At 37.3% G+C, this 24,092-nt stretch overlaps 4 protein-coding genes across 7 annotated transcripts; 3 read left to right on the forward strand and 1 right to left on the reverse strand.

Annotated features, from left to right (window-relative positions):
• Window positions 1-39: 39 nt before the first annotated feature.
• tmem97 (transmembrane protein 97) lies at window positions 40-1,227 on the forward strand. The gene is made up of 3 exons (XM_067451737.1): window positions 40-253; window positions 380-524; window positions 678-1,227. The coding sequence occupies exons 1-3, from the start codon at window positions 140-142 to the stop codon at window positions 950-952; spliced, it is 534 nt and encodes a 177-aa protein (XP_067307838.1). The 5' UTR covers window positions 40-139; the 3' UTR covers window positions 953-1,227.
• Window positions 1,093-3,578, reverse strand: ift20 (intraflagellar transport 20 homolog (Chlamydomonas)). Of its 3 annotated transcripts, none has more exons than XM_067451738.1 (5): window positions 3,485-3,578; window positions 2,823-3,004; window positions 2,093-2,178; window positions 1,909-2,012; window positions 1,093-1,801 (listed from the first exon to the last, which is right to left on the reverse strand). In XM_067451738.1, the coding sequence occupies exons 2-5, from the start codon at window positions 2,947-2,949 to the stop codon at window positions 1,720-1,722; spliced, it is 399 nt and encodes a 132-aa protein (XP_067307839.1). In that variant the 5' UTR covers window positions 2,950-3,004; window positions 3,485-3,578; the 3' UTR covers window positions 1,093-1,719. The 3 variants fall into 3 exon arrangements, with proteins under 3 accessions (XP_067307839.1, XP_067307840.1, XP_067307842.1); XM_067451739.1 differs by having other exon boundaries at window positions 2,823-2,986; window positions 3,485-3,565; XM_067451741.1 differs by lacking the exon at window positions 3,485-3,578 and adding an exon at window positions 3,285-3,461 and having other exon boundaries at window positions 2,823-2,986.
• Window positions 3,579-3,833: 255 nt separating this feature from the next.
• Window positions 3,834-7,355, forward strand: rad1 (RAD1 homolog (S. pombe)). 2 transcript variants are annotated; one of them, XM_067451743.1, is made up of 7 exons: window positions 3,834-3,927; window positions 4,020-4,065; window positions 4,182-4,395; window positions 4,482-4,590; window positions 4,670-4,928; window positions 6,730-6,828; window positions 6,993-7,355. In XM_067451743.1, exons 3-7 carry the CDS (start codon window positions 4,201-4,203, stop codon window positions 7,168-7,170), a joined length of 840 nt encoding a protein of 279 aa, XP_067307844.1. In that variant the 5' UTR covers window positions 3,834-3,927; window positions 4,020-4,065; window positions 4,182-4,200; the 3' UTR covers window positions 7,171-7,355. The 2 variants fall into 2 exon arrangements, with proteins under 2 accessions (XP_067307844.1, XP_067307843.1); XM_067451742.1 differs by lacking the exon at window positions 4,020-4,065 and having other exon boundaries at window positions 3,844-3,957.
• Window positions 7,356-14,457: 7,102 nt separating this feature from the next.
• Window positions 14,458-23,095, forward strand: bbc3 (BCL2 binding component 3). The gene is made up of 4 exons (XM_067450690.1): window positions 14,458-14,697; window positions 16,145-16,400; window positions 18,801-19,000; window positions 22,184-23,095. The coding sequence occupies exons 2-4, from the start codon at window positions 16,157-16,159 to the stop codon at window positions 22,283-22,285; spliced, it is 546 nt and encodes a 181-aa protein (XP_067306791.1). The 5' UTR covers window positions 14,458-14,697; window positions 16,145-16,156; the 3' UTR covers window positions 22,286-23,095.
• Window positions 23,096-24,092: the final 997 nt, after the last annotated feature.

Below are 24,092 nucleotides of genomic sequence, written 5' to 3' on the forward strand. Positions count from 1 at the left end.
ATTAGAAATGACCGAGTTAAAGGACCAATCAGAAGCGGAGGAGTAACGCGCTACTGAACACTTCACCACTGACGCCGTCCACGGCAGCTGAACTACTGACGGAGGAACTTGTCAAAAACTCTTAAACTAGACAAATAAAATGTTACTTCGCGCTTTAGAAATTATATATTTCATTTACTTTGCATCTCACATTCCAATTACTCTCATGGTTGATCTTCAGGCGTTGCTTCCTGAACATCTGTATCCACCTGAGGTAAGTTTGCACTTTGTGCTGCACACACTCACTTTTGTTGTCACTAATGAAACTGTATCATATCCAAGTTGGGGTTTTGTATGTAATTATTTCTCACTAAATAAATACATATTATTTGTGTTACAGCTGAAAAAGTTATTGCACTGGTATGCTGCTGAATTTAAGGATCCGATGATGATGGACCCTCCTGCGTGGTTCAAATCGTTTGTATTCTGCGAAGCTCTCGTGCAGCTGCCCTTTTTCCCGGTTGCAGCATACGCCTTCCTGAAGGGTCAGTCCTGCTGTCTCGGATCATTTGTGCCAGTGAATGATTTGTGGAATCAGACATCTTAAATGACACAACAGTGGCATCTAGTGGTGAATCACTTGACAGTTGATACCATGGTTACATTATTCCTGCTAATTAATGTTTTCTATTTAATAGGTGGCTGCAAATGGATCCGAACTCCAGCAATCATTTATTCCGTTCATGTGGCCACCACTCTAGTCCCCATTTTAACCCACGTGCTTTTCCATAACTTTCCTTTGGCCCCACATCCAGGACCCCAAACGTTGAACGACCGCCTGACCCTGGTGTCCATTTATGCTCCATACCTAATCATTCCTGTCATGATACTGCTCACCATGCTCTTCAGCTCAACATATAACTCAGCCTCTCCGAAAGGAAACGCTTCCTCAAAGTCCAAGAAACAACGATAGATGCCAGTTAATCTACATATTATAAATGGATGTATTCATTATAACCCACCAGGGTTATAATGTCATTGCTAGCTATTACTGGTAGTATTTGATAATTTTATGCAGTATTTTACAAGTTTGTTTACTTATGACAACACATGTAAAAGCAAAATATATTTTTATTCAAACGTTCTTCAAATCTGTATGAAGTTTGTCAAATATTGAGATTAATCATTTAGATAAGGTGTGTAATGTAAACAAATGAGTGAATTTCATATTAAAGTTTTCCATAACTACTTCGGAAAATGTTTTTGTGTGGTCCCATGTACAGTCAATAAAATTGGCATGAGAATATGGTAAAATAAAATGGGTTCAAGTGACAAACAACAGTTAAAATAAAAATCACAGAAAATAAACAGTTTACCTGAATATGTCTCATGATGGAATTATTTACAGTAACATGCTAATACTGTATTTTGCTGTTGTAAAAAAACATCTGATTTACAAACAAATTTCTATATAAATAGTATAAATAACTTATTTCGTATATAAATAGTATTCATCTGAGATTATGAATTATAGTTGGAAAGATTACAAGTATGTGCCCCCTGGAACTGGCCATACAAAAGCACTCAGAGACACGAGGGTAAGGCTGAAACAGACGTCTGTTGTCACCTATTAACTGGTCGATTGAATTAACCTACTTTGGGACTCAGCACTTAATAGGAAGTCATTGTGAGTCGAGATGCACAGCATCACTTTTCCTGTCCAACAGAGAAAAAGCGCTCTTATTTTTGCAGTATAAACTGATCGATGAATTCATTCTGCTCTGCTTCGACTTTCTGAAGAGCTTCATATTCTATTCGATACCTGTGAAACAAACAACAATTATAGTCTCTCATATAATGGAAAAATACAGAGCTCAAATATATTATTGATCGCTACTTGAAGACAATATTTGCAACCTGACTGGTTACCTTTCCAACTGCATTTTCTTTTCTGCAATCAAAGCCTGAAGCTGTTGCTGTTGAGCTTCTCGTTGCTTTTCAACCGATTTTAGCAAATTTCTCGCACCTATGGCCTGTAGAATAATCACTGAGATCAAATAAATGAACATAACACAAATCTGCATGGCAGGTTATTGGAAATGCAAGAATGTACCTTCATTTTTTCAGTTTCGGCTTCCTTTGCCAGTTCATCCACAAGTTCAATAAGTCCACCTACAATTTTCTGAAACTGTCCGATCTCTGTTTTCAAAAACAAATGCCAAGCATATGTTATTGATCTGTACTGTAAAAAGAAGCAAAGGAATGCTATTCAGTCAACACAAGAGATAAACTTCCCTCCACAATATGATAAAGAGTAAAATAGGGCTGCAACAACTAATCGACATGTTGCTGTCTGGGAAGTTAGTTGCCCGACTATATACAGGGAACAAAGGATTTCACATTGCTTTGTCATTTTACAATAAAATATAGTAAAGAGTTTTGCAAGTGAAAAGTATGAATTACCATATAAATACAGTTTACATCATAATCCTCAACTGGAAAAACAAGTACTTCTCCAAATTATTATTACAATGTATAAAATACTACAAAACAAATATGCCTAGAAACATGCCTAGAAGTCTGCATGAATGTTTTTTTAATCAGTCTTGTTGTCTAATTGTTTTCATCAGTTATGTGCATTAGGGTGTTTTGTTATATTTAATGTTATTTATTGCATTATTTTAGTGTGACGTGTTGCACTGATTGTAAGTTTTAAAATATACAAGCATCGAAATGCCATTCCATAATACCTGAAACACTGTTGCCGTTTTAACAATGAATTTATTTGACAATATAATTTGACAATATAATACAAAAATCTAAATAAATAAAAAAAAACTCACTGTCAACAAAGTCCTCACATTCCTCTTTGAGCTCAGTGGTTTTCTGGCTCACGTCGGGCTCGAGTACTCGCAATTTGTTGAGTTCATCAAAATGAAGACCAGCCTCTGCCAACGGGTCTTTAGCCATGGCCAGAGGACCTGAACTAGGATAACGTTACCTGTGACTGGATAACAGACAATAGCTGAAAATCACACAGAAGTACATAAAAATGAGTATTTTAAAAGAAAAGGCACGAGCATAATTTTATTTCGTTCAAGCTGTGAACCTATCAGAGCCGAAAACCAAATAGAATATTTTTTGTCCTGTTATAAAGCATATGTCACTAGACCATAATAAGCTAGCTAACCGCTTAGCTAGTTAGCTGGTTAATTGGACCTACATGTAACAACCACTGCCGTTACATTACATAAACCACGTGAAGTTTGTTTAAAAACATAGATGAGGAAGAAACGCTAACGTACTGCTCACAAGTTTCGCTTTGTTGCTAGTAAAGTCTGGTTGCTATTGAGATAGATAAACAAACAAAGCAGCTGGGAACTTTAGCTTGGACATGTAACGTTAGATATTTTTAAAAATTAACGTAAGTCGCTCAAATTGTTAAACATAATTCCACACTTACATAAATGTAAATAAACAACTGAATGTCTCAAATGTATCTGACCTTTATTTGATTATGTGGCACTTTCCTGCCGGGTTGACCGACCGACCGCCTCCTTGCATCTGTCTGGCTGTCTCGGCTGCCAGGCGACGGCCGGTCCACCTCATGATAAGTAAGAGGGGTGCACAAACACATTTAAAAATGTTATGTTTGAAACCGTGCGTTTCTGAAAATGAAACAAGGCACGAGTCTATGTCAAAGATATAAACATATAAATATTAGTTTAATTGTAATTATGAGAGCTTACAGCAAGAGTGTAGGTGTGCCTAACTTTTCACCACCCCCTCCTAATAACTTAAACGTCCGTATATGGACTCTTCCTGCAGTTCCGCATCAGACCACTGCGGTGCGTGCGAGGGATCGGGTGATCAACTAAACTTAAAATACCAGAAGAAGACTGAGCAGCGTCGCGATCACTTAAGGGCGCCAAACTCTAAAACAACGATGTAAATCTTTATATTTCATATCTATATTCGGTAGGTTTATTATGTATACAAAACATATACTGTTTATGTGTAATGTTCGTTTTCCCCCACAGATTGACATCTTGACCATCTATTTAGCTGTACTATTAGTACTAACAGGTACAATTTAGTGTCCTTATAATGTCTCTCTTTTCGTAGTACCATCATTTGTACACAGTAATAGAAGCTGGTTGGTAAGTTATTTAGTTAGTTAGATGTTTTAAATGTCATTACAGATGCTGACAACGCAGAAACATGCCTCTGTCAACTCAGTCCCAAGCGGACATTGACCAGTACATTCTGATAGCCAGTTTGGATAACGCGAGGAATCTGTCCAACATCCTGAAAGCCATCTCTTTCAAGGACCATGCCATCTTCAATGCGACCCAAAATGGGTTAAAGGTCACCGTAGAGGACTCCAAATGTCTTCAAGCCAATGCATTCATTCAGGTTGGTGTTGAATGGCAGTTTCTAACAGGTTCAATTGTCTGCAGATGGGTTGATCAGTGTATCTATCTGTGTGTCTGTTTCTTCAGGCTGACATCTTTCAAGAATACACTATCAAAGAGGATACAGTTGGGTTTCAGGTTAACCTAACTGTCCTTCTGGATTGCCTAACCATCTTTGGGGGGAGCACAGTCCCAGGTGTGTATCATAATAGTGATCCGGTCTTTCTTTTGTAAAATGTATTTAACTTATTTCTGTCTTTTATTTTCCCATTGAGGTGTGTGTACTGCTCTGAGAATGTGCTACAATGGCTATGGATATCCGCTGACTTTGTTCCTGGAGGAAGGTGGTGTGGTCACCGTATGCAAGATTAATACACAGGAGCCTGAGGAGCCCATAGACTTTGACTTTTGCAGCACAAATGTAACCAACAAGGTGATTCTGCAATCAGACAGTCTTAAAGAGGCTTTCTCTGAGCTTGACATGACCAGTGAAGTTCTGCAGATTACTATGTCACCAAGCCATCCTTACTTCAGGTACAGTAACCGTGCACAACAGATCAGTTTGCCTACACTACGTTTCAAAAGTAAAAGTTTTTTTTAATGTTATTGAAAGAAGTATCTTATGCTCACCAAGGTTTTTTATCTACAGTACGGTAAAAAAAGTATATTGTGAAATAACATTACAATTTCAAATAACTTGTCTATTTAAATATATTTTAAAATGTAATGTATTTCTGTGATAGAAAAGTTGAATTTTCAGCAGTCATGCGTTCTTCAGAAATCTTTCTAATATACTGATTTGGTGCTCAAGAAACATTTTTTACTATCATCAGTGTTTAAAACAGTATCATGTCTTGTAGAAACCTTGATTTCCAGGATATATTTCCAGGATTTTTTGATGATTAGAAAATGGAAAAAAACAGGAATTATTCTAAATAGAAATGTTTTGTGAAATTGTCAATGTCTTTACTGTCTCTTTTAATTAATTCAACAAGTTAATACTGAATTACAAGTATTATTTTCTTTAAGAAGAAAATCATACAGACCCCTAAAGTAAGAACAGTATTGTATATATTTAAATGAAGGAATTACTAATGTAAGGTCAATAATTCTAATATATAATGTCAGCTCTAATAATGAGATTTATTAAAGGGTTAGTTCACCAAAAAATGAAAATTCTGTTATTAATTACTCACCCTCATGTTGTTCCAAACTCGCAAGATCTTTGTTCATCTTTGGAACTCAAATAAAGATGATTTACACATTTTTGATGATGAAATCCGAGAGCTTTCTGACCACCCCATAGACAGCAACACAATTACCAATTTAAAGCTACACTGTGTGATATTTTCCCCCATCTAGCGGTGTAAAGCTATTTGACCATCCAGTGAATAATAGTTTCTGTTCCTCTCAATTCTGATTTCGTTTTAACTCCTACGGTGGCCGATTTAGTCCAAGATTAACATGGCAATCCCCCTCTTCACATTCGACGCGGTGCCTTCGAGAGTTAAAACGCGAAAGGCGAAGCTTGAATTTATGGGTATGTCCCTCTTTGGCTAATGTACTTTCAAGATGGAGGGCCAACATGGCGACCGGCAGTCGAACTCCTCACCCGTATGTATTTTCAATGGCATATTATAAACTTACGAGATTACTTTATAACTTGAAAGAAGTTAATAGACATTAATGAGCACATATATTTTTGAAAGAACTAAGTGTTTTTATCTAAGAATAAACTAAAAAAAGTTACACAGTGTAGCTTTAAAGAAAAGTTAGTGAAGACATGGTTAAAATAGTCCATGTGTGATTACAGTGGTTCAACCTTTGTTATGAAGCAACATAAATACTTTTTGTGTGCCAAAAATAACAACTTTCAACAATTTCTTTGACGCTGTTCACATAAACGCCATGACGCATGCATGAGCCGGTGTTCTGACGTAGAATCTGGAAATGCTGCACATCTATATTTTCAAGGTGAAAAGCATCAAAAGCCAGACCGGGAAAGATGAAATTTTTGTAGTCACATGGACTATTTTAACAATGTCTTCAAAACTTTTCTGGGCCTTGAAAGTCGTAATAACGTTGCAGTCTATGTGGGGTCAGAGAGCTCTCGGATTTCATCAAAAATATCTTCATTTGTGTTCGGAAATTAAAGGAAGGCCTCACAGGTTTAGATTGACATTTGGGTGAAGAATTGAGTGGATTTTGGGGTGTACTAACCCTTTAATTTGCTCTAGTCAAGTCAAGTGCCTTTATTGCAGGATTGTCAAGTAAAACTTAACAATTTAATGTCAATACATATTCACAATATTTATTATTTCCCTTTTCACCCTAGATTATCCACATTCGGGAATTCTGGAAACGCCCATTATGATTATCCCAAAGACTCAGACATGATGGAGCTGTTCCAGTGTACTAAATTACAGACAAACAGGTAGGAGAACAGCTTCTGTTTAGATTGCATTCCCATCAGTCAGAGCTCTGTATCTGAAGCTGCTTATAAATGAACTTACAAAGGAATTTACATGTAAGTGGTAAAAGAACAATACGTTTTCTGAGTCTCTAAGATATTTTTTTCTCTTATGTTCATTCTCAAAGGTATAAGATGTCCCTGTTGAAACCTTCTACAAAGGCCTTGGCTCTGTCCTGTAAGGTCTCGGTGAGAACAGACAGTCGAGGCTTTCTCTCTCTACAGTATCTTGTGAGGAATGATGACGGTCAGATTTGTTTTGTGGAATACTATTGCTGCCCAGATGAAGAAGTGGGAGAAGAATAATTGGAAATGCTTTGTTTGATTTATTACTTCCTCCATCTTCATAACTGTTTTTATGTTTTGTTTTGTTTGATATTTAGTGTGCACTGACCTGATAGTTTCTTAATCTGATTCAAATTTAATTTAAATGAACGTTATATACTTAAATAGAAGCTTAATATAATTAGAAATAAAAAATAAAAAACTTATGGATTTTGTATTGAATTTGAGACAATACTGTGTGTGATCGGCAGGGGGCAGCAGAGAAAAGCTAAATAGGCTACTGCATATACCGTAATATTAGGAGTGTCTGATGTTGGGATTAAGGTTTATATATATATATATATATATATATATATATATATATATATATATATATATATATATATATATATATACACACACACACACACACGTGTGCCGTGCGATATGAGAGATATATCTCAAAGACTGCTAATGTTCCTGAATAAATTTTTAACATTGCTATGCAGTAGTCGGTTTATAAGTCCACTCATAATGTTTACTGTACTTTAAATTATAAAACAGTTAAATATGTTGTCTAAAACATCTATATTTTCGATATGTGTTCATTTTATTACACTAATGCGTTGCGAGGCAAACATGTAGTTGAGGAAAGCAGCTTGATGTTGATGCTGGCTGACGCACGCACTCCTAACAGAAAGTCCCAGAACAGCGCGCGATGCTTGAACTGCCGCCTCGCGACCAATCGCTTCTCCATTCGCAGCTGTCGAGGCAACACTGTTTCCGGGCAGAGGAACATTACACGAGCAAAACAAGCGCACTTCTGTCACTCTCTCATCTCAGCGGGTTACTGCCCTCAATGATGTATGTCCGTGCCACATGCAAGCTGCTTATAGACGCTTCAGCAAAGCCTGCTAAAACAACCAAGGTTGCAATTAAATGGTGTTAAATAAATTTTAAACATATTAGAGTGTATGTCTAATTTAATGAATAGCACTCTAAATGGGAATCAAGATTTAACTCGTCACGATATCAGTATCGAGACATGTGGTTTAAAGGTTATTATTATTGAATATCGAAGCAGCAACCATCAAGCAGTGCAAAATGGTTTTAAAAATATATAGGCAGCAGGACCGTGTGTGTGTGCGTGCGTGCGTGCGTGCGTGTGTGTGTGTGAAAAGAGAGAGAGGCAATAGTGATTATGCCAAATTTGTCAGAGATGTCTTATCAGCAAGATATTTAAAGGGACATTTTTGTACATTGTTTTTCAGAGTTGGGCTTTTAATAATGTCTAAACGTCTGGTCTGTATAAATCTGCTGGTAGTCAGTAAACTACATTTTGGAGCTACACTATTGAACAAAAGTTTGGGGTCAGTACGATTTTTTTATAAAGTAAAATATAGTTATATAATTATAGAGTTAAATATAATGTTACAAAATATTTTTTATTTTAAATAAATGCTTTCTATTCATCTGATCATCAAATAATTCTGAGGGGGGGGAAACATGGTTGTGTCTTGAACAGCAAATCTGCAAATTGAAAGATTTCTGAAGGATCTGGTAACACTGAAAATTGACTGGAGTACTGATGTTGAAAATTCAGCTTTGTCATCACATGAATAAATTACATCTTAAAAATATTAAATTTGAAATTAGCTATAAATTGTAATCATATTTCACAAATTACTGTTTGTCTGTATATTTGATCAAACAAATGTAGCGGTGGTGAGAAAATCTTACTGACCCCAAACTTTAGCATATAATGGTAGTGTACATTGGAAACTATAAACTTATTCTATAACCTATAAATATCCCTTCCAAAAACACCCAACTATATGTACATAAACCATTACTGACCCGAACAGACAACAACATTCAGCGTAACCAAGTAAACACTGTCCACAGACCAAGACAAGTGTGTATCATTTGATAAGGGTGAGCAACATGATCCAGCTAGATCTACATCACTCACAGCAGGTGATATCAGGGGGGTGGCGTCACTTTCTGCACTTTAAACACAAGCTTGCTCGATGAAGAAGAGGGTGATCCTCTGCCCGTTCCTCAGATAAACAATCTAGCGCTGACCCGTTGTTTGATGTCTTGACCTACCAGTGAATCAAGTGGTGTCAGGTTCTGGGTTTTGCAAACACAGACTCAGCAATGACCTAATTGTTGTGACACTCCAACAATTAGCAACAAGAGAGCCCATGGGAGATAAGGAGAAGGTGCCCGGCTTTCAGCACACCGTCACTAGGGACAGTGAGTCATCATATTGTCTATTACACTATAAATTAGAATAAGAAATGTGTGCACTACGTAACCTTTAACCTAATAAAAAACATAATGGTTTCAAACACGTTTTAAGGTCAATGTGATAAAAGCTCAATTTTATCAACATTAATATGGGATGTGCGACTTTCTACAAAACAGATGACCATGAAATCGATAAGCCAACAAAAGCGCAGCAACGACTCCTGCCTAGTCAGCCGAAAGGAACTCTGGACTGGGAAACTCCACAGTGCATAAACATGATTTGAGTATAACATTCCTTCACTTTGTGTTAAAAATACCCAACACCATCAAGCCATTGTTTGGGGACTCTGGGTGTCACATGGGGTCATGTTTGTAACAGCTGGCCTTAACAGCCCCCCTACAGTCCACCCCCAGACCCATTAATACTGCTCTCCTTCTGCCTCAGCTTGCAGCCATGTGTGAAATGATCCTTGATGATGGAGATGAGGTAATGCCTTCAGCAGCTCTGACATCACTATAAGCCGTTCCCATCCAGTTCAGTTGACCATCACTTGGACAATTAGCTTTTTGTCTTACACTACCTTTCATCAAGAAGAAAAGGAGGAATGTGAGACCTGTGAAATGGTTTAAAGAGCGATGATAAGCATATATATAGAGAGAGGGAGCTATTTGTGAATGTGTTATATTTAAAATTGTATTTTTATATTGTAATAATTAGCATATAAAGAGTCCAATTAAATGTGACATGATCTAAAGGGTAATATTAATATATAAATAATTCTATTACACAATGAATCTTGTAGGTTTCTGAAGTAGACACACTATAATCAGGGGCATCTCGAAGCACTAATGACAACAGTTTAATGTGGTTGCAAGTAAAACATGTTGTTCTCTGTTAGTTCCTTTTATTTTTTTCTATCCTTTATGTAAACACCCACAAATGTGACTGAAACTGGGTTTCAATTGAATGTTCTCACTTCTGTTTCTTTCTTGAGAATATTTATGAAAAAACATGCAAACTAAACATGTTATATTTTTTTCGCTTGATTTGTAAGGATTGCTGCTTTCAGTGTAGGTGATTTGGATCCTTATGACATTCATATTACAGTAATTTTCAGTCTGAATGAGAATCAGGAAGTATGCATATTTTCCCTTTTCTTTTTCCCTTTGATAAAGTGACATGCAAATTGACCTTTCTGCCACAATCGTGGAACCTAGCGCACAAAAAAACAGCCGATAAACACTTTACACATGGCAGCTAAATGCAAGCATGCGGTCTGGTTGTTTGTTAGCCTTCTAGACCTGCATATCATTTTCTCGGGTCTGTCACTCACCACCCTTCCATTACCTTGAAGCCTGGCAGCTGCGCCACCAACAAGGACTGTTTATCAGACAATTAAGGTGACAACAATGAAAACTAATATGTAAAAACTATGGGATGGGAGGTGGATGAGCAGTGCTCAAGACAGGTTTATCAGATACGGTGGAGTTTGAAGGAAGGAGGCGGGGGTAAAGTAAAGGATGATGTCACTGGGACAGTAAATTTGAGCCTTGCTCTCGTGTCATCACGCTCACACCCACGTGGATGTTGTGTTTTGGTAACGCATGTAGCCGTTGCAGTCTCACAGAAACATGCGCATGATCCCTTCTCTACCAGGTAGTGAACTTTGGTACTCTTGGTAATGAACTTATTGTTCTCAGCTGTTATGTGGACACTGGAGCAAAGGGAAAAGTTATTTATTTACATTAAAGAGAGTCGAGGCATGGACTCTACTTGACCCCTGAAGGTGTGCTGTGGTATCTGGCACCAAGATGTTAGCAGCAGATCCTTTAAGTCCTGTAAATTGCATGTCCATGGATCGGACTTGTTTTTTCACAGATGCTTGATTAGATCGAGATCTGGGGAATTTGGAGGCCAAGTTAACGTCTCAAATTTCTCCTCAAACCATTCCTGAACCATTTTTGCTTTGTGGTAGGCTGAATTATCCTTCTAAAAGAGGCCAGAGCCACCAGGGAATACCATTTACATGAAAGGGTGTACATGGTCTGCAACAATGCTTAGGTAGGTGTCAAGGTAATATCCACATGGATGGCAGGATACAATGTTTCCCAGCAGAACATTGCCCAAAGCATCACACTGCCTCTGCTGGCTTGCCTTCTTCCCATAGTGCATCCTGGTTCCATGTTTTCCCCATGTAAGCAAGGCACATGCTCCCAGCAAATCCACGATGTAAAAGAAAACATGATTCATCAGACCAGGCCACATTCTTCCATTGCACTGTGGTCCTGATCTGATGCCCTGATGTGCCAGCTGTTGGCACTTTCAGCAGTGGACAGGGGTCATCATGGGCACCCTGACTGGTCTGAGGCTATGCAGCCCCATACGCAACAAACTGCGATGCACTGTGTATTCTGATACCTTTCTATCAGAACCATTAACTTCTTGAGCAATTTGAGCTACAGCAACACGTCTGTTTGATCGGACCACATGGGCCAGTCTTCACTCCCCGCGTGCATCAGAGAGCCTAGGCCACCCATTCGGTTCTAGGCCGCCGGTTCACCACGGTTCCTCCCTTGAACCACTTTTGATAGATACGGACCACTGCAGACCTGGAACACCACAGAGCTGCAGTTTTGGAGATGCTCTGACCCAGCTTTCTAGCCTTCACAATTTGGCCCTTGTCAAACTCGCTCAGATACTTTCACTTGCTGCCTATCCTACCCACTGACAGGTGCTGTGATGAAGAGAAAATAATCACTTCACCTGAATATGTCATAATGTTATGTCTGATCGGTGTGTGTGTGTATGCTACACATACTCTAGTCTATATTTACAAACTTTTAAGTTAGATTATATTAATCTATCGGAATTATCGTAAATACTAGTTTCCTGGTTTTTAAAAAAGTAAAAATTACACAAGGAAGCATCTAACCCTATGTTTCCCATGTTGTTACGTGTGCGAGTTGGTTTCAGTTCTGGTTTTGTCTGTCTGGAATATTTCAGTTTCTTCCTTGATTTGCTCTGTTGTGTTTGTTTAAATAAATGTGTCTGCTGCATTTTGATCCAACTCTCTGTTTCTGAAACTGCCACATTACAGTAATAGCCTATTAATAACATAATTATTAATAAATACTATTATTAATAATAGTATTTGTGCAGTCTTGTAGTTTTTTATATAAAAAGTAAATATATATATATATATATATATATATATATATATATATATATATATATATATATATATATATATATATATATACGGTATATTCAATATTTTAATACTGCTTGTTTAATATGTATCTATATTAATTTTATTTCTATGAAAACAATAAATAGTATGAGCTTTTTAATGAAAAAATGAATTTGATGTCAACACCGCTCATTGATGCCATCCTAGAGCAGTCTGCGTGGGGCTGTATGCCCAGACATGTACCTGCGTGGGGATTCCCCTCCACACACTCCTTCATCTGCTGTGGGCAGGACTCGTGAGCTCTCCATCCATATCTCTGCAGTTAAGCTTTCCGTCATGCGCATGACATCGGCATTAAACAATGGATGCAGTCGGAAGCTGCTGGACAGAGGTCAAAGGGGATGAAACGGGGGGATTCCGTATTCAATTAGCATTTATTAGGGCAGCGATTGACATCGATGATTAGCTACATTTCGGTGTTAAAGAGCAAAAGACAAACGAATTCACTATAGCCTATTGATGATGATTAGTATTATATGTTAGAACTATTAGAGAATGTTAAACGATAAAGAATTATTAGCATTAGACGTATTATGCATAAGGTAATAAAGGAAGAAACAATACACATCTTTTTTCTATAAATAATAATAGGCTAATGATAATTCTGGTGGATGTGGTGGGGTCTGCTTGTTAAATAGCAAACTGCAATATTTTTTCTGTGGGGGAACTAGGCTATTCAGTGTGCATAAACTGGACGTTTGAGTACATGAAATCTGATATTATTGATCATATTACTCATATTTAAAAAGTTTTAATTTATGTTTTCTCATAGGGTTCACTTCATTTTCCTCACTGTTGCAAAATAAATAAACAAGTGCAACAAATTTACTGTCTTTTGCATGTGAAATTTCGAACTAGCAGGCTAAATTAACAAATAAAAATGCATATTTAATAGCCTATTTAGTATTTCTTTTCACATAACATTATGAAAGCATACATTTAACATGGCTGACTTGCTATTAACTTACACTAAGTTAGAGGCAAATCAGCCATGTTGAATCTATGCTGCATGTCATAATGTCAGTCACAAGGAATTATGAGTATAGATATGTATACAAATGTACTATATCTATGATTAAAAGGGTTACTCTTTATTTTTAGGTGCCATTGTTACAGTGTAATTATATATTTAAGTAGTAGGGTAAGGGTAGGATTAGGATTTGGTTGAGGATTAGTTGCATGTAATTCTGCATAATTTTCTGTTATAATGGTAAATACGTATAAAATATAGGCCTACCATGACAATTAAGAGTATAGGGTCAGATGTAATCATAGCTTTTAAATTGTGTATATCAAGCATCAGAGGGTTAAAAGTGGTTATGAAAAATGACAATTATGCATATTTTATAAATATTTTTCAGGCTGTCGTTGGGTAGGCTACTGTATTTGCATAGGCCTACTGACATTTAACTTGTTGCTTTTTTAAATTTGACTGTGTGAATCAATAGTCACACAAATGATTGTTTTTACTTTATTAGGTCACTTTCTTGTATGCAATATTGTATGCAAAATAACGATTCCAATAAAGTAGCCTACTTTGTAGCCTAATCTGAGAGAATGACAATCATTGAAAAGATCTCAGTACACAGCACACTCAGTACATAGCTAAAGTATCCTTCCTCGTATTGCCAATAAACAAACAACAGTGGGCGTGTGAGGGCTGCTGGTTCCTGTACTGTCTTGACTGCTCACTCAATGTGTGTGCGTGCGTGCGTGCGTGTGTGTGTGTGTGTGTACGGTGTGTACGCTGCACTCTGACTCTTGCCACGCCCCTGATGATGAGCATGTCAGGACTTGTTATGAGAGAAGAGGGTGTGGCCTAAAGCGAGCACTTCGCGGGAGTCAGTGAAAGCAACTTGCTGTCATCATAACCCTACAGTTTACAACCTCACGAGCACACGGCTAATTACGAATCCCATGAATTGACAGCCTTTTTCTTCCCTACGGTTCGTGGAATAACATGAACAGACATTTTACAAAGTGTTTTTGAAGCACGACACATATCTGGTGTCAGAGCATAACAACCCTGGAAAAACATCTACTGACTTACAACACATATCTGAAGGTAAGCATAAATCTTACTCTTGTTGAACATGCATCTCTTTGTTGTTTGCAGCTATCGGTAAAACATTGGGAGCCGATGTGGCATATTACGGCTTGTTAATAATGCACACAAATATTATTTAAATGACATAATCAACCAGACTGCATTTGGTAACACTAATAAATCATGTAAGTTCTAGATCTAACGTTAGTAGATATTTTAGCTGACAGCGTTACCATTTGTGTACAGTTTTTGTAAAACTGGGGTTTGATGTTTCCCTCAGCTGCTTAAAAAAATTCTGTTTAAGGTGGAATTCTGTGTTTTGGAAAACGGTTGATTTCTGGGCTGCTGAAGAAACGTTCAGGTGCAAGCTGCTAGACCAGCTAGGTGGTCAGTCAAGCTGTTTTTTGGAACTGGTAGCTGGTCAAGCAAAAAATAAACAACTTGGGCCGTCTCAGACCAGCTAAAAACCAGCTACCATGATGCAAAACAGAAATATCTGCTTATAGTGGAAGACGTGATTTTTGTACAATAGTTCATCTATCTAGTGTTCATCTAGCTGATGTTCTAGGAGGTACATATATCAACCGGTTATTTGAAGATGGTAATAGAATAAGGATTTAAACTATGCTGTATATCAAAGAGCTGCCAGTTTCCAAAAACTTCCACCTCTTCAAATCTTTAACCTTGCATCACTCAACAAGTCACCGGCTGTGCGTTTGTAGGTGCCACTTTTCCGACGCTTCATAATTTCCACGTTAAGCCCTTGTTGCCAATTGAAAAAAATTGATAAAATCATAGTCAGTGTCGTAATTAGGAAAGTGTAATATGTAGTCCAGTGGAATTAAGCTTTTTAAATGCACCGAGTGTTATAGAGGCTCACTATAGAGTAAGATTGTGTTAAAGCGCGCGAGAAGCTGTCTATGACATCGCGTGCACGGATTTGTTTACAAACATATCCGTGAGCACGAGGCTGCAGTTTCTGCCATCTTGTGGACGCCCAAAATATAGGTTGCTAGGTCAGATGAGACCTTTTTTTTTTTTTTTTTTTTTTCTTAAATTGACGTTCATTATTATTACCAATAATAATTAATTAATATACAACACATAATATTAGTTTTTTTTAATTATAATTATAATATTGTTGATGTTATTATAGGTGTTATTATTAATAATAATATGTATTCCGTGAAATCTAAATGAGTTCAAATTTATTGCCATCGTCATTTTGGGCTGAGGATGTTTTGATTTGTTAATTTGATTTTTTTTATTAATCCCATTAAGTCCTAAATGAGTGCAAATTTATTTGAATCTTTATTTTGGGCAATATAATTAAATCACTTTGCCAGCACTCTCCATAAAATTAAATTTGCATGTAGTTACTAATGATGTCATTTGTGTCTAGTTGCATTTTTTTTAAACAGGTCAGATGTTTTCTATAATGTTTGTCTGCTCTTCTCATGTCAAGGCTGTAACTGGTATGGCCCGACCAGAGATGGAAAGCAGGGTGGATGATCGCATCCCCGGAGCACCAAACAGCTGCAGGATGGAGGTGCTGCGTCAGGATGCCTGGCCGAGCGGCAGCAGCATCCAGCCCTTCCACCGGCACCGCACCATTGCCACACAGACCAGCACTGTCTCCTCACTACCCCACATCCCCACACAAGATGCCTTCAGCTCAGACAGTGTCCAGCAGCAGGACAGTCTACTCAGGGATAATACAGGTAAGGCTGAACTGATGTTTATGTGATGTGCATTAGCATAAATCCTTAGCCTAATATATTAAAATGAGATTCAGAAGACAAAGTCAATGGCTTTGACTCCAAGGGTTAAATGCAGCAGGACGTGCCCTCCCCTCCCCAGACAGAGAGCTCTGTTAGACATGTTTAGACATGTTCTTTGCTGTTGGCTTCCTGTCAAGCGCTGCTCAGTCCACAATGGCGGCCTGTCACAGTGAATCGCGTATCTTCAATCTCAATGTTGCTGTGTCTCTCACTCCTTCCGCTCTCTATTCCCCGTGTTTTTAAACTAACTTTAGCTATCATTTAACCTTATCTGACACTTCTGCTGACACTCCTCCTTAAAGGCTTTCCTCACTGGCTGATTGCCTGTCCTCCAACTGTCCACCCTATCCCAGCCCACCCCTCATTCCTGTCCACCAATGGCTGGATTTTAGCTCAGGCTGCACCGGCTTGCAGTTACCCTGGCAACAAGCCAGAACCCAGCACTCCCGCTTTCTCAAGTCACCTGCGCCGGGGATCAGCAGATTCTCATGGCTGCAGCCCTAATCTCCTGCACGGAGGCATTTTCTCAGTAGACAAAACAAGAAGTAGCTTTCTTTTATTCTCACTAAAAGTTCATCTTTAAAAACAAAAATTGTTAATAAGACAATTAATAAGACAAATGATAATATAATCTTTAGTAAATTTCAAAATGAATATCCATTTTTCTTACTGTACATTATAATGCTGGGATTATAATGCTGTGGTATATATATATATATATATATATATATATATATATAGTCCTAGTCAACATTACATGAAAGTTCAATCACATTATATAAGTATAATAATATTAAAATATACTTGTTAGTACACATAATTGCTTTACAGCTGTCAAGTTTGCATTCAATTAATAAAATAAAATGATGAGTGTACATACATTTAATAGATTAGTATTGATGCTACCGTTACAGAATGTGAATGTTAAATAGAACATGACCTAATAAAACAATCATTGTGGCTCAACATATGACATCACATGCTTACAAAAGTTACTTAAACAAATAGAGATTTGGCTCACCAGTGCATATAAAATATCACTGCTATTGTAATCTCTGTTGAACCTATATTTGGTTAGATTACCTACTCCTTTGCATGTCTGCCTGTTAAATGGTTGTTTAAATATTATGCTGCGTTCCAGGCAGGTTTTTAAACCTGTAAGTTACAACTTTAAACCACGACTCACGACTTTGTAGCGTTCAAGGCAAAGTCACGCCAAACTGCCTGAGTGCAAGGATTTGTGGTAGCTAGACGTAGACTAAGCATAGGTGACTGTACAGGGTTTATGCTCATTTACAGTCATTTATATGCCAAAGGTGCTTACTCCTTGCTTATTTGAGAAAAACGGAGGAGAAAAAAAGAGTGCATAAGACCGTATTTTAATAAACAATTTGTTTTTTAATGTATGCCTTCCATAAACACCGCATCTGTGTTTCGTGGGCTTTGTTGTTTCGTGGGCTTTGTGACATCAGAGCTCTAATCTGATCGATCTAGTGCGAGTTCACGGGTGGGAAGTCACGTGTTTGACTGCCGTTCCAGTTCACTTTCACGAGTAGAAGGTTGGAAAAACACAGGCTCCGGGTTGCCTGAAACGCAGCATTAGTCACCTCGACTGAACCCCTGCAACAGTCCTATATATCTTGGTTTTGTTATGAGAATACTGTTAACATTGTGCCATTGGCAATTTTAGTAGTAAACTTAAGCAAATTTAAGAACTAATTTGACAGTAATTAAGTCAAATGTGTTGGTTTGTGGGTGATATGACAATTACCATCGCACACCTGTAGGTAATAGATGGGTGCGTAGGAAAGAGGATAAAGAAATTCTTGCAGACTATCGATTCTTGCAAAAGATACTTGATTTGTATATGCCTGATGAAAGTCATGAGACCGAGACGTTGCCAATGAAACATTTTTGATATCTTTTGCAAGTATCATTAGTGTGCGGGATTTCCTTTAAATTTTGAGGGTGATATAAAGGAAAATATATATTGTTTGTCTACCAAATCATAATGATTTGGTGCTGTGTGCCAACACACAGAAAAATGCAGATCGTGATACAATAATCATTCAGATGGGAGGGACCCCTGCAGACTTTCATGACTGTGCCAATAATGTCACTAAGTCTCTTGAAATAACTTATTTTTTTTATTAAAGACAAGATTTAAGGTATGTAACTCCCCCAAAAAAGTAATAATATTTATAAATTAAAAATGTATATACCTTATGCAAAGATTTTTTTTTTACTTTAAACATTTTTAAATCTTTTTTGAAACACTCATCTATTCAGGTAATCGTGTACACTCAATATATAATTTGTTCTCTTATTGTTTTTATTTAGGTACAGAACAGGAACTCTCCAGCTTCAGAGAGAGAGCACTTCCCCTGCCTGATCTTCTTGTGGCCAACCAGGGCTCCTCTGAAGACTCCAACAGCTCTACCAGTGAGGACAATCTCAGGCTGGAGGAGCAGATGGTCGAAAGGGTGGCGATTCAGTTACGGACCATCGGGGACGAGATGAATGCTGTTTTTCTTCAGGGGGTAAGGATTGTGTTTGTCTAGTTACGACAGTTTGAATATGCCTCTGCTTGTGCCAAAGCTTGATTAAGTTTGATAAAGTAAACAGGCGTGTACAGGGCAGTGTCAGTTTGTTAATATGAGCGAGTGTGGCAGGGTGTGCATGAATGTAGCCTCTAGTGGGTCTTCTAGTAAATGGATCAATATGATATTCACGACCCTGTAGTGAGTGTTGTGACTGGAGTCGAGTTTCCAGTTGTGGCTGAACTTAATAACCTTCCCTCCCTCTCCCTGCTCTGGATCCCCGTTGTATCGCGTGAGGAGCTAGTCTGTGAAGCGAACAGGAGTAAACAGTGGCTAATCTCCCCTCCCCCCGACCGAACCCACCTCCCCCTCCTTTCCTCAGACAAACACACATGACATCACTGCATTGCCTCGCCGCTTTTTTATTTACCTATTTTTAAGTGTGTGCCACTTGCCTAATTTTTTAGTAAGAGTCAATTGCTTTTTTGTTTTTAGTAAGAGTCACCCGTCCCAGATTCCCACACATGCTAACACCTGCGCTGACACACACAGTGCAATAAAACCAAGGATGTCTTATTCGAAGCAGCTGCCCACACGAAAGTGTGCGACCTGTCGTGTGGCCTCGCTGAACTCTGATACCAGTGTTTTTTTTACTGGATGAAGGCTCTGTTTACTGTGGCCGGCAGAAGAATGACAGGGACTTCCCTAAACGGAGCAGTGCAACAAAAGCTCTGTGATTGTGCTGCATGCATGCTCACAAGTATCGTTGCCTTTCACTGTAACATGCGAGACCTGCTGACCACAGATCCTCACAGCCTCTTGAACCTCTTTGGTCCCTCCTGTAGTTTAAGCCTTCAGATGTTCAGACACTTTCACCTAGACTCAAGGAGATATATTTTTATGACCAATTTTTTATAAAGCATAAAGAAGCAGAACGGCAAAGGAAATTTTAGATCTAATTCTAGCTGGGAAAGAATCATTTTGAACTATTTCCAAATAATATTTAAATTTGCGTTAAAATTTTCACACATGCATTTTTATTTGTATACCTAATATTTAAAAAACGTTTAATGCCTTGTCACAATCAGTAAGGAATTACATGAATCACGTAAATGCATAGTTTCAATTTAAAATATTTGTATAACTTGATGTAACTGTCGGCCGTTTGACATTTCTATCGTAAAACAGTTGATGTGTATTAAATGTTTCTTTCGATGTTACACTGACGGTTTGCGCTGGAATTCACACTCTGCTTGTGTAAATGGTAAACATTTTTACATTAACAAGATTATCTTATTTTAAAAGGAATGACAAATTTACATTTTCATACCTTCCAGGTATCCTAACCGCATTTAAATCATGGAAATGTTGTTTAATGTAATTTCTATAGTAAATATAATTTCTTAATAATATTTTCATTATATTATGGAAATATATTAAACTATTTAATTATTTTATATATATATATATATATATATATATATATTATATCTACATAATAAAATATTATATTATATTAAATATTATATTTATAAAGATTAGACATGTTCCAAAATATTGGATCTGTGCAGCGTAAATGAAGCATAAAAGGCATGCGCTTCTCTATTGTGTCATTAAAACAATTTAAGCAACAATATTGACAAGGATAACACCCTGCTCCTTGATTTATATCTTTGTTCTTTAGTACCGTTTACTTGTGTTGTTACATGAAGCAATGTTTGCTTAATTGACAAGTAGTTGTAATTCAATTTGTTTCAATTTAATTCCTATTCAAGCTTTTAAATAAACATGTTAATTAGCATAATCGTTTATGCTATGGTAACAAAATATTTTTTTTATTGTAAATCGGAAACCAGAATCTCATCTGTTAAAAGATGTAGAATATTGTGTCCATATTTCCCATCTAGCATTTTTTTCTGCGTTTAGCTCATTCTTTCACTGTCACTCTCTCGTTTTCCCCCTTTTACTTGATCCCCCTATGAAGAGTTATTTTTAGTGGATGACTCATAGCAGCTGTTGAGCACTGTGCTGCCTCTCCTGACTCCTCCGTGCACACATTGTCTGTCTGGGACTGCCTCACCCCACCTTGTGTCTCTGCACACACACGTACACATCTGTGCTTACATAAACTTTGACACACACTCCTACTCAAACATTGTCAAAAACGTTGAAGCAATTACCTCACTGCAGGCTAGAAGAAATGGAAAAATGCTAATAATTACACAAAGCAAAAGTTTCGAAATTCAGTTTTCAAACGGGGAAGGAACTAAGGCACAGACCTCAAATCGAAATTTGCTTCATGCACTTATGACAAAAAAATAGGTTTTTTATCTATTTTTTTCAAGAAGTTATTAAATGTGCACGTTGTAGTGTACTTAGAATCAAGTATGATGTTAAAAAATTGTATTTGCAGAATATAATATTGAAATAAGACCACTTAACGTATTAAAAGAGAGTGCACTTTCATTACTTTAAATTACATTGAAAATCATAACGTTTGAATAATCTCTCTTCATGCCTTTAAAGAGGTACACTTATCTTTGTGTTGAATAAGATACTGAACCACATGTAAAGTACTTGATTATAATTTTAACTGCAGTGTGTTATTCAATTAATAACACTAAATTGCACAAACAAGTTTCAATAGAAATTACATTGAAGTATATTTAGTTTACCATAAATGCTTGTCAGTACATTTCAAAGACTATAGAAATAATTATGAAATTACATATAAAGATGCACATAAAGCTATAGCGTAGGGAATGTTTTCATAAACAGTGGTTACTGGTTGAAACTCTCTTCACATCCTGATAGCAATAGAATTGGCCTAAATATTAAAAAAAATTGCATATATCTTCTGTGGAAGTGTCAGGACCCAAAAATGTTCGTCCGATCAATGCATTCAGTCCGTATGTTCCCTTTTAGGTATAGATATTTTTTAAGTATATTATTTCCATAATAAGTATCCTTCTTAAAAGTATGCTAAATGTAGTTCTTTTTCGCAAAGGTAGGCAAGTGATTAGAGCACATCTGAAATCTAAGTAGATTGACTGTTTCATTTTACAGTCCCTGAGTGCTTTGCAATGTATAAAAACAAGTTTCTTTGTGATTCTTATGTCCCCTTTCATTTTCGTATTGTATAAAACACATGCTGAGCTAATTGTCCTCTCATCTTTGTTTCAGAATGCTGCCCCGCACTGGCAGAACTGGAGAGGCCTGTACCGCGGGCTCGTCGCATTCGTCGCCGACACCATCAATGCTTTCTACCAGCACGGGTTCAGATAAACAGACGGTTTACGTCACAGGAAGAGTGCTGGCGCTCTCCTGCCAACCACTAAAAGACTCTGGGACTTTTCTGCAGGATCAGATGTCATGTTTGGTTCTTAATCTGTGTTTGTTTGTTTTGTACATCTTTTTTTTCATGGATTCTAATGTAGCATAGTGACTAAAGCGTGTGTCCCGGTATAGATGTCAGTGGGAGTGTGTGGCTCGCGCGTGTTTGCATTCTCTTTTGCAATTAACTGTAATACCTGCAAAGTCACATTAAGTCAGTCGCTCTCAATCAAACAGGGATTAGATCTGCATAGCGCCTCGGGCCCAAAAGTGCTTTATGTGTCATGGGTTTTCCTCTCAGCCGCCTTAAAGGAGCAATAACTGCGCTGCACTATCGGCCACCAGTGGCGCAGGGCGCGCACCCACACACCGTTAATGGAAAACGGGCGATAGTTATCGAGATAATGGAATGCTCCAAACTATATTAATGGAGCACAGTTGGATCGTGCCTTGCTAACACCCTTTTTGAACCCTTCCTTTACTAAAGCCATTAGGGACAATCAGCAGATGGTGTGCGGGTAAACCGACCCTGTTGCCCCCTTACCTGAATCTATACTTCGGGACACAAATTTGCCACTTAATTCAAAGATTGGTCACCTCCAATGGAGGTACAGGAGTGAGGCTGGAAGCCTTGTGGAAAAGCCAGACCACTAGATATCGAAATGGCTTGAGAGCAGTGTTAATATTTGTATGGATTAAACATGTACATATTTTGTGAGAAAAAAAGGACAGGACAGAATAAACAGGGAGTTTTGTTTCTTATGTGTTTTGTATATTTTGATGAAATGACCTGAAAGTACTTAACAATAAGTTCCTTTTTTCGGTTTCAGATTAGTTTTTTCCTGGAAACGTTTTTTTTTTTTTTGACCAACACTGGAAGCAGTTGTTCTAAAAATCCAGTCGATTTCTACATGCAATTTGTTTAGATTTAAATAAGTCCTGTAAAAATAAGTGAAAATCCCCATAAAATGTACTTTTCGCAGAGAATTCTCAAATAAATATTTGAGAAGCACAAGCTAATTTATTTTGTATGTCCATCATTTGTACTTTTGATAAATTTGATGATTTGTTTTTGACAAAATGGATTAAATAAGCATGGAGATATTCGTTAGTGTTGTGCTCTATGGACCAAATATCTCTGAAGGTTGTGAGAAAAATCCATTTGTATTTTCTGCTATGACTTATTTGTCTACTAAAAAGACTAAACTGAGCCAAACTTCAATCATACTTGAACATGTTTGTTCTCTGTAGCCCTCTTCTGACGATAAATGTTTCTCATGGGGATGTAATCTATTTTCAGCATTTACATAGTTTGTGATTTTATTGACGTTGCACAAACGTAGACATTATAGATGTCTCATGTGTGAGACCGTGTAAGATCCCGTATCCCCCACTAACATAAGGAGCAGTCAATCTTAATTTTAGGTATTAAATTAGGCTAAATTGCAACTTACAACTGATGTAGGCCTACTGACTTTGAAAAGATCGAATACCTACTGTTTTTTGGGGGGGACAAACACCAAGGGATAGATTTAAAATTCACAGTTAAGCTCCATGACGGCGAAAAAAAGCACCCAAGTTATAAGCATTTGAAATCAGCTGTTATTATGGAAGCAAACGGGTATGCAATAAACTATTGCACAATTAGAACACAATTATATACATAAAAAATATAAAGCAAGCTTTATGTTTGCCCTGTGTAAAAAAGAAAAAGAAAAAAATAGATTTTTCATAGCATTAACTTATTTCTGCGAATTTC

Source organism: Pseudorasbora parva, chromosome 8, assembly GCF_024679245.1.
Source record: "Pseudorasbora parva isolate DD20220531a chromosome 8, ASM2467924v1, whole genome shotgun sequence".
Classification (NCBI taxonomy): Eukaryota; Metazoa; Chordata; class Actinopteri; order Cypriniformes; family Gobionidae; genus Pseudorasbora; species Pseudorasbora parva.